The sequence below is a fragment of the Trachurus japonicus genome, unplaced genomic scaffold (genome assembly GCF_045865225.1).
Source record: "Trachurus japonicus isolate A0001 unplaced genomic scaffold, Traja_1.0 AP030800.1".
Classification (NCBI taxonomy): Eukaryota; Metazoa; Chordata; class Actinopteri; order Carangiformes; family Carangidae; genus Trachurus; species Trachurus japonicus.
Genome location: NW_028220933.1, coordinates 1 through 10,730, shown reverse-complemented (window position 1 = coordinate 10,730; position 10,730 = coordinate 1). Strand labels below are relative to the sequence as shown.

General features: G+C 46.9%; 1 protein-coding gene across 1 annotated transcript; it reads right to left on the bottom strand.

Annotated features, from left to right (window-relative positions):
• Positions 1-975: 975 nt before the first annotated feature.
• On the bottom strand, positions 976-7,694 carry LOC146959995 (heat shock 70 kDa protein 12A-like). Its single transcript, XM_085772720.1, has 5 exons — positions 7,529-7,694; positions 6,602-6,744; positions 3,836-4,060; positions 3,575-3,746; positions 976-2,018 (listed from the first exon to the last, which is right to left on the bottom strand). The coding sequence occupies exons 1-5, from the start codon at positions 7,692-7,694 to the stop codon at positions 976-978; spliced, it is 1,749 nt and encodes a 582-aa protein (XP_085628846.1).
• Positions 7,695-10,730: the final 3,036 nt, after the last annotated feature.

The window sequence follows — 10,730 nt, the reverse complement described above, 5'->3', positions numbered from 1 at the left end:
CAATGTCTCACTGATGTCTTCATGGGACTTCCTCATATTTAGCACAACCATCACTCAGAGGGTCAGAAGATGTTCTTGACCATAACCTCAGCACCATGAGGGAACCGAGGCTTCGACCAGGAAGAACCAGGAGAACTTAACCCGTCTAAAGATCATTATTATTGACTTTGAGGCTCTGGAGGATGATCCAGGATTCATAACAGTTAGTGGACATGTTCAGTCTCAGTTGTGTAGTGATGAGGTTCTGTCTTGTTACAGGCTCCATAACGCTCCCACATGTAGAGCCATGTTGGGTTAAAGGTGTTTGGAGGGTCATGAAATTCAACAACATCATCTGCTTTTCTTTTTTTCTTAGTTAATTGATTTTACACAATATTCAAAACAAATAAAATTATTCCTAAACAAATCTCATTTAGCTCCATAAGCAACATGAACGCAACAATAATCATTCCATCAGTCCAATATATTAAAGGTTTATAAGATCACATGTCTTTGTTACAAATTTTCCCAAATTGACACAAAAGTTAAAGTTAAGGCTTTGTGTTGTACACTGCCTCAGCTACTATGTTGCATACTGTTGTTTTTCCAGAAAAATGGCTCATGAATTATTTTCATGAAACTATTTTTACATATACTGTATCACAATCAGAATGAAAAACCTTATAAATACATAGCCCACATAGAATCTGTTCTATAGATTCCTGATGTACCTCTTCACTATTCATGGAAGGTACTGACTCATCAGTGTTACAGCAAAACATTAGACATATTCAAATCAACATGTTCACTCAAATATATATTGATGTAAAGGTTCTCTGTGATTTAACAACAACAACAAAACTCACTAACTCACTAAAATAAAATTAATCATAAAACCAGAAAAATGATCAATGTATATCTGTGATTACAGACACGTCCAGTGATTCTAAAACTGTCTGACCCAACTCTCACCAACTGTGTTTGCTGAAACATTTCTTATGATTGAGTCATGAAGTCGAGCTTGATTGATGCTGTTGTCATGGTATTCATGTCAGTAGCAGTTGCTATCATTTCTGTGAAGCCAAACCTGATCTCCAGTTTGACTTTACGATTCATGCCACCTGTAACGTCTGGCATGTCAACAGAGAATGAGCCGATATCCTCCATCCCCCACTCATCCACATAGAATGGAGCTGGTTTTCTGGCTGTCTGATAAAAACTGAACCTCATACTTTTTTGATCTGGCTCTATAGGTACATGGATGTGCTCCCTGGTTTCATCCCAGCGCACATCCTCATCGGTATCTACGAGTTTCTTAAAGATATCTTTACACCAACACTCACCAATCTTGTTAGTGTATTTCTTCTCTGCCTTGTGCTTGGACTCATCAAACCTGTTATAGACTGCTACCCCATACGTGAAGTCACTTTTGCGAGATGCCACCACAGCTGGGTTTGTTGCAAACATCACAGCTCCCCTCACAATCGCCTCTTGGGGCCGAAAAGGACACAGCACTTCACACTTTGATTGTTTGAATTGACTGATGATGTGTTGACGTAGGATCTCGCTTTCAGCGTAGCCCCCCACCAACAGGATGAACTCAATGCTCAGGTCTTTCTTTAAGATTTCTCTGAGACTGTTGGTGACGCTGGTTAGAGACTCATCAAAGAAGGACTTCATCTTCCCCTTTGTGATTTTGATATACTCATCATCATCCCAGGAAGCACCCTGCACTCTTTCAAATAACTGCTGCATCTTTTTCTTTCCTTCTGCTAATCTTTCCAGTCTACGTGGGCATCTGATCTGAACATCTTTATCTGTTTTTTTGAGAACTGTGAAATCTTGCATCATTTTCTGAACCTTGCTGGGAAACTCTCTCTCAAATTCATCCCAGATACCATCACAGAAGATTTCTCTGAGGAATTCTTTGAACTTCTGGTCAATGGTTTGACTTCCCATGTCGTTTCCTGAGGCCTTGTGCAGCTCCTTCAGGGCTCCTCCTCTCAGCACCTCATGAACAGTCATGTCAATGGTTCCACCTGCAACACAAACAGAATCTGACCAATGACTAGGGATGTAACGGAATCTGTAATACCATGATATCGCGATAACAAAAGTGTCACAATATAATTGTATGAAATGACGGCACTTCTGGCAAATACTGTAGTTTTAGTGGGAGAGATGATCGTCCATGTCACCGTGTCAGCCGACTGTGAAGTGTGTGTGTGTGTGAGCCTGGCTGCATCGTTTAACTGCATTTGAACTCACACAACTCTGCCTGGTAATAAACTGACTACAGATGTGGAGGCACTATTGCTCTTTTCTACTACACAGTTAGCTAGCCTACAGTTCCGCTCGAATTGACTTGGTTTCAGTCCTTTTCCATTACACCTAATCTACTTCATAGTTGCTCCTCAGCAGGGGCGGGGTCGTCATATCATGGAGGCTACGGCTGCATCGTCTTGCTCCCTTGTTTCTCTCCTCTCATCAGCTCCAAACTCACTCGTCTGCACCTCGATCACAGACCACCGTGTGGTTTTCCTCACAGCATCATTTAACTCAGGTGAAACAACAACAACAGTCTCAGTACAGATCAGTGGGCGCTGCTGCTGCTGTGTTTTTATAACCAGCGGGTTTGATTCTCGTGTTGGACGCCGCGCTCACGACTGTTCCGGTGACAGCGCTCTGGCCGATCAGTGGCCGGCAGTCAGTTTAGTATTGGCTCGGCTCGCTTGGAACCCGCTGTGGCGTTACCAAAGAAGCACCAGGTACCAGGTACTGTGGGCTAGAGCTTTGAGAGAGTTTGCAGATGTCGAGGGTTAGGGAGGAGAGAGAGAGAGTGGTGGGGGGAGGGAGGGAGGCAGGTGAAGGTGGAGGAAGGAAAGGAGGGAGGCTGCTAAGCTGTTTAAGTTTGACCAAATAGTGTTCTTAGTTATTTTGGACCTTAAAACCATTGTATTTAGATATTATGACATGCCTACAATGCTGCAATAAATATCGTACTATGGACTTGTTATTGAGATATCCAAATATCGTGAGATTTTGATGTCGTTACATCCCTACCAATGCCTGTACAAACACCATGTTACAGACAGTCTCAGCCATGACAACAAATCATAATAGAAACTTCCAGGTTCAGTAGGTCAACTGAAGCCCAGCTAGGAACAATTAGAATAAGTCTTGGTTCATGGTTTAAAAGCAGTGATGGGAATTTTGGTGTTATAAATAAACGGTGCTAAAGGAAAGCAGGCTGTCTCTCAGCGATGAGAGCTTTTTTCTTTGAGGGCGAGTGAGAAGGAAAGGAGGGCAAGATGACTGCATAATACGTGATGATGATTGGCTCAGATAGAGTAAATTAGTGTGACGTATTTAAGCATTTTATAAAAAAGTAGTGCAATAGTTACTTTTCCTTGTAATTAGTTACTTTTATAATGTACTAATGCCATTACTAACTCAAATTACTTTTTCTGCAAAGTAACAAGTAACAAAACTAATTACTTTTTAATGTTGATTAGTTTTGTTGTCATGGACAATATAGTCAGTATTTGAATTATTCTGATATAACAAAAAAATAAAAACAATAAACACACATTACCTCCACAATCAACAACAACATATTGTGTTCCTGATGTCTGGTCTAATCTGTCTCCTCCATGGTTTTGTGCGATAAAACCATCAGCTGGCAGCTTCTTACACCAGACTGAGGCTGCCTCTGGCTCCAGTGCAATGAGCAGCTTGTTTTCCTTTCCTTTGACCACAATACCAGCCTGAATGTTAAAGAGCAAAACTGATCAGTCCTTTTCAAAACCTAAACTTTTACTGCACATTTCCCAACACTTAATGTTTTCAGTGTTACCTCAGTTGCAGCTTCTCTCATGAACTGTTTAGCTGAAGGATCCCAGATGGCGGGGACAGTCAGCACCCAGGTGAAGTCAGAGGCTATGAACTTCCTCCTGTGGGTGCTGGTCTGGATAGTTTTCAGGGCGTCTTCTTTCATGTACCGTAAAGCTGCTGTGAAAACATTCAGCGCCCTCATCGACCGCCCGTTTGCAGCTTTGATTCTCACATTCCTGTTGACTTTCTGTTGGTGAGTGACAAGATATTTAGATGTGTTTTTAGGGTGAACCTTACTTCTACCTGTGTGACATTTTACTAATGACTTTGCATGTTATTCAGTGAATTTTTATGGTCATCTCTGTGACAATCTTAAAGCAGAAGTAAGTGATATATTTGTGTTAATATAAGTCTTAAATAGTTATATCTTCCGACAGCAATCACTTACATAGAGTGTTTGGTCTGAAACACGGGTCTGTCAGTCACTCTGCTCTGCTCTGAGCCCAGGAGAAAACATTTATCGTATCCTACAGTTTTTATCCAATGAGGAGAGAGAACGGCATGCAGGGCTGTGTGTGCAGCCAAGGAACGCCGTGAATGTGGCGACGTAGGGACGAGGACTGTTATGGTGCGTTCAAGGAAATCGTGTTTTTCCGACCGTGAAGTGGTACCAGTTCGATCTGGTACGAGTTCACGGGTCAGAAGTTACGAGTGGCCGTTATAGTGACTTTCACCGGTAAAACAGGTCGGAAAAACACGAGTGGGTTGCCTGAAACGCTACAAAGTCGTAAGTCGTGACTTGAAGCTGTAATTTACGATTTCAAAAGCCTGCCTGGAACGCAGCATTAGCCAAAACGACCGGACCACTTACTTCTGCTTTAAGTTACTAGTGCTGATTAATCAAAGGGCTGCTTCATTTGGATTAGTCACAAGTCACAAGTCTATACTAATCACGTTTTATTTTGCATGAGCAAACAGACTCAAGAAAGAAGAGAATATATTTACACTTAACATGTTTACTAAACACCTTTAACAGTTCGTGTTAACAAAAAACCTTAACTCTCTTTTTCAACACAAACATCTATCCACATTAATGTTGCCCTGTTACTCCTTTTTCAGCAGCTACTAAGAAAAACTAACTTGTTGACATAGTCTGACATTTGTCAATTTTCAAAATAAAACACTGCGATTGACAAATACTATGTTTGTGTGCGTTGTATATTTGTTTCTGGGCAAACTGAATCGTAGGCAACTGGACTTGTATTTGTCTGGGAAGACGTTTTGCCTCTTATCCAAGGGGCTTCATCAGTTCATATGCAACAGTCTCACTAGTCTGCACTAGTTGGACAAAGGCAGATGAGAGGGCAGCATTGTAAATGGGATATGCTGCCCTTTCATCTGTACCCAGGAGAATAAACAACTCAACCTCTAATGACTCTCGTTCACCAGGGTTCCACCTGACTCTAACAATTGTCATTCCACAAGTGTCACAGGACTCTTAACGACTGTCACAGGGGACAGCAACAATGGTCCAGTGAAACCAGTACCTTTGTCACCTTTCTCTGGTGACCAATCCCACAGAGGTTAATACCTGGGTCTCACTACACTGTCTTTGTCTAGCTAGTGCCAACTAGTGAGACTTGTTGCGTACGAACTGATGAAGCCCCTTGGATAACAGGCGAAACGTCTTCCCAGACAAATACAAGTCCAGTTGCCTATGATTACACTATAGACTAATTCGGGCCGGGCTTGGGCTAACTGGACCCAAGTTACGTTAATAACTCTCGTTAACGAGGTGTGTCCAGGTGCATTTTGCAAGATTGGTGGACAGCGCAGTCCAATGCAGCCCAGCGCATGTACTCCCCTTGTCCCTCCTACCAGCGCAAACGGTAAAGAGGGAGGAGACAGGGCAGGAGGGAGACAGGAGGAGGAGAGAAAGGCGTGAAGTGGGATTAACACATGTGACGGCCCCCTGCCGTCCTCTAGGGCCTGCTCTGCACTTCTCTGTCCTGTCTGCAGGTATCCAGTCAGTGGGCGGGGCATTAATCTGGGAGCACCTGGCCAGTCTCCCAGAAGCTTTGAAAAGGCGGTCTCAGTCTCTCTCTCTCTCCAGACGGGCCTGGTGACCTCCGGCTTTGTTTTTTTACTAGTGCTGTGGTGATAGCGGTCAGAGCTTGTCTCGGGAGCATGTCCGTGGTTCTGGGTTGGTTGCCCGAAACTGGTCGCTTTCCAAGGCCAGCGGTCTCCAGTGCGTAAATACCCGCCGCAAAGCCGCATGAAGACTAGGGGTGAGTGAGTTTATGTAGTTTTTGGTTAGGCAGTTTAGTGAGTGGGGATTGTGTGCTCCGCCTGCGGTCCCGTTTGGCCGCGTGATCACGGTGCTGTCACTCGCTTTTTCCTGTTTTTGAGAGGTGTAACTTTTTGGGTTTTTCTCGTGTGCCATGGCTGGTGTGGCTGACTTTGTTAAGGCTCCAGCGAGGAGTTGTAAGATGAATGCATGAGGGAGCAGCTATTCAAAATAGCGGAACATTATCGTATTGAGATCCCTGATAAAAGAGTGAAGGATGCTACTATTCAAGGTATTGTGCACGCTAAGTTGTGTGAGTTGGGTGTGCTGTCTGCGCAACCTGGCCCGGCCAGGGTGGAGAGTTTGGCTCCACAGGTTGGTGGGTCTAGTAATGTCACGTTTGAGCAACAGAGGGAATTGTTGTTGTTGCAGTTGGAGCATGCTAAAATGATTAAGTCAGCTGAAATGGAAAAGCAGATTGCAGTGGAAAAACTCAGCTACCAGACGGAGCAAACGAAGCTGTCTGTGGAACAGTCCCGGCTTGATTTGCTGAGGGCTGGGTACTCGGTTGCTGGCGCCTCGGGAGAGCAGGAGAGTTCCTCCATTCTTCCTGGGGGCGGAGGTGAGGGTTTTGAGGGCGGTTACTTCCGAAATTCAATGACAGGGATCCAGAGACGTTAATTTTTTTCTGTTTGAACGCGTGGCGGCATCAAGAAAGTGGCCGGAGTCTGCGCGCACGTTAATGTTACAATGTGTTTTGACTGGGAGAGCTCAAGAGGCCTATTCGTCCCTGTCTTTTGTTGACAGCCAGAGTTATGCGCTGGTAAAGTCTGCTTTTCTCAAGGTCTATGAGCTGGTCCCTGAAGCGTACCGTCAACGGTTTCGGACGTGGCAGCGAGTTGAGAAGCAGACGCATTTGGAGTTTGCCCGTGACCTGTCGGGTTATTCTACGCGCTGGCGCGCTGCGCTGGGTGTGGAGAGTTTTGAAGATTTGTGCGATCTGATTGTGCTGGAACAATTTAAGGATTCAGTCCCGGAGAATATTGCGACTCACATCAGCGACCAAAAGGTAACGACTGCCAGGGAGGCAGCTGCGCTGGCAGATGATTATGTCCTGACGCACTGGCGTGCCTTTGGAGAGGAGCGCACTCGTGGTTTTGGTTTTGACGTGGATAATGATGTGTGTCGTGTCTGTTTATCAGCCTAAAGCGGATGTGAGGGATCGTGGCATGAGAGGTGCCGAGAAGATTTGTTACTTCTGCCACGAGAAGGGTCACTGGAAAGCTGATTGTTATGTTTTGAGAGTTAAGGCTAAGCAGCCCATGACGCACGTGAGGGGTGCGTGTATGGCGGTGTCATCGCCAGTGGGGCCTGGGGTTCGTGTGCGTACTGTGATGTTGCAGCGAAGTGTTTCACCTGCTTTTGTACCATTTGTGTCTGATAGCTTTGTCTCTTTGGTGGGAAGTGAGGAGAAGGTGCCAGTTAAAATCTTGCGCGACACAGCTGCGTTTGACTCCTTTATCCAGGCTTCGGTGCTGCCTTTTTCAGAGAAGAGTGATACTGGGCTCACTGTTCCTGTGTTGGGTGTCGGCATGCGAGTTTTGCAGGTCCCGCTGCACAACATTCAGTTGTTTTCAGGCCTCATTCAGGGCCAGGTGGCTGTTGCCGTGCGTCCAGCACTGCCGCATGAAGGCATTACGCTCGTGTTGGGTAATGACGTGGCAGGGTGCTGTGTGTGGGCTGATGGTCCACCACCACCTCCTGGTTTTTCTGATTCGTTGGTCAGGACACGTCCGGACGCAAGTGAGCTGAATGTTCAGCGGGTTGTCCTAGCATGCACGGTGACGCGTGCCGTGACGCAGGGCGATGCTGCTGTCCCCGACCGCGCGTTGGTTTCAGTGGGGGGGGCTGGGGGCTGCTACCTAAATGTATAACGTAGGCTACGCGGCGGCGGGGGGGGGTTCTGGGTTCGCCTATACTGTATTGATATAGAAAATCAATAAACGGGACAGGAGACGAGATAGCGTGTCTAGTAACTCTGCTTCACTTTATTCCTCCAGACCAAGAGACACACCTACACAACACTAGGGCTGTCAATCTTCCCCCCAAATCAGGTTCGAATTTCTAACCCCTCTCATGTTAAATATTCAAATAGGCCTAATATTCGAATTTTTCGGGGCACACTTTCCTGATCCACCACTAAGTCAGATATAAATACATGAAAGGAGGCTCCCACATGCTTGAGCCTAAACTGCTGAATAATAACACATGTCCTGTTATTTTCAGCCTTCTATGAATATATTTCAGCCTACAAGTCAGGGTCCTGAAATGTGTTTCTCTTAATGAACATTATACAGATCTCGGGTTTGCAGGTATCACACACATCACACACACACACACACACACACGCACAGACACACCTGTTGCTGTGTAATCTCTCCCTCCTCTGCCTCCGGGCTGGGCTGCCTGGCTGTTTGGGCTGCCTGTCTGCATGGACCCCTATGGGCTTAGATTTGAGTTCTCAACGGGCCAGAGCGGCTCAACCAACCCGACTGGATGCACCAGTTCGAGGCGGGTTCAGCCCAAGAATGTAGAAATGACACGGTCAGGTCGGGGCCGTCAGGTTGTGCCTCGCGCTTCTTCTTCTTTCTTTTTTTTTTTTCCACGGCGTCGTTGCCGAGCAGATGGTTTTGTGCGTCACCGGAGCTCTGGAGGGGAGACTGGCTGGGCGCTGTGCAGCCCAGTAGGACGCTCGTGTGTGAGTGAGAGGGGCAGGGAGACCGGGCTTGAGCGCAGCAGAACTCAGACGTATCAGGGCCACGTTCCAGAGTGCAGTGGCGACACGATTCACCTAATTAATTGTTTTTTAGAACCATTATTTAATCAGCACCATTTAAGATACTCCGGCACGGGCGGCGGGCGCTCTGACAGGGGGAGCTGCAGCCCCGGCAGCACCCCCCTTCCCGCGCTACTGGAGGCAGGATGCGTCAGAGTTGGTTGCATTTTCAATGTCAGATGTTCCTCTTTCGGTTTCGTTGGAAGACCTGAGGGCGGAACAGCAAGCTGACCCGTCTCTGGGTGCTCTTTTTGAGCAGGTGCTCCCTGTGGAAGATGTGGGTGAGAGCTCGGGTTACGTTGTTCATAATGGCGTTCTGTTGAGGAAGAGTGTTTCTCGCAGTGAAAGCTTTGTTGGTGACCCGGTTTTCCAGGTCGTGGTGCCAGTTAAGTTTCGGGATGCTGTGTTGAGGGTGGCACATGATGATGCTGGGCACTGGGGGGTCAGGAGGACGTATGGTCAGGTCTTGAAACATTTCTTTTGGCCGCGCTTGAAGCGGGATGTTGCTGCTTACATCAAGACCTGTCGGTTGTGCCAGCACACAGGTGACCAGGTAGTGGCACCCGCGCTCTTGTGTTCTCCAGCTGTCAGGTCCCTGGTGTGCGGACCGCTGCCCAGTCAGAAGTTGTCGTCTCCCCAGTGTAAAATGAAGCGTGTTGGACGTCCAGTGTTCAGTGTGGGTGACCGTGTGTTAGCTTTGTTGCCGATTGTCACTTCTCCTTGGCAAGCTAAATTCTCGGGTCCCTATGAGGTAGTGAGACAGGTGTCTGAGTTGAATTACCTAATTTCCACCCCTGAGCGCAGAGAAAAGACTCAAGTGTGTCCTGCAAGTCTATTGAAACTTTATTATGACCGTGTTTCCTATGTCCCTCGTACTGCCGAGGCTCCAGTCTCGTTGGGGGGCGTGCGGCCAGTTGGTGTTGTTGGTAGGGTGTTCACTGTCCCTCCAGCTCAGATTGTGGCAACTGAGGTGGAGGATGAGTTCCCAGGTTCCTCTGAAGAGTTCAGAGCCTTGTCCAGAGCACCTTGATCATTACATTTCCAGTGTTTAATTAAGCTGATGTTGTATGCATGTTTGCCTCTTTGTGTCCCTGTCTCTCCTTTCCTCTCTTAAAAGTGCTCCCTTGGTACCAGGTTGCTGAGGGGATGGTGTGGTGATGTGGTGAGCAACAGAGGTGAATAGAACACAGCAGGTAAAACAAAACATGGTCACTGGTTAACTCTTTCACTGCCAAAGACGAGTTATCTCGTCTTAGGGAATCCAAGCATAGTCTGCCAAAGACGAGATAACTCGTCATAGCGTTTTTTAATTGCAACGCCATGCTGAATGTCTTGCCCTACTCCTCTGATAAGATCAGACTTGTATCATCAAAATAAAGTGCAGAAAAACACATTTGGATCGACAGATATGAAAGATATAGCGTGTTTTTCCCCCCTCACGGAGCGGGGCGGGTGTCTGACTGCAGCGGCGCCGCTCCGTGACACTCTGGCCGCCGGTGAGAGCTTAGGGGGCGGCGGCGGGGCTCATGGCGGCTCGGCAGCTCGTCGAAGCTCCGTGCAGCTCCGTGATACAAAGCACAAACGTTAGTAACAACAACCCCGTTGATTGCTCGTCGTTAGTCATCAAGAGCGTTTGGAAAGTCGCCAGATTTTGCGAGAAATCACTCAGATAGCAGCTTGAAAATCCCGCGAGGACGAGAGGAGAGCTAAAGATGGTGGGAGTGTCTTGTGAGCGTACAGAGACTGTCTGTGGTTGTGAGTTCAGGGGGCACGTCAGCTAGAGCTGCTGTGTGT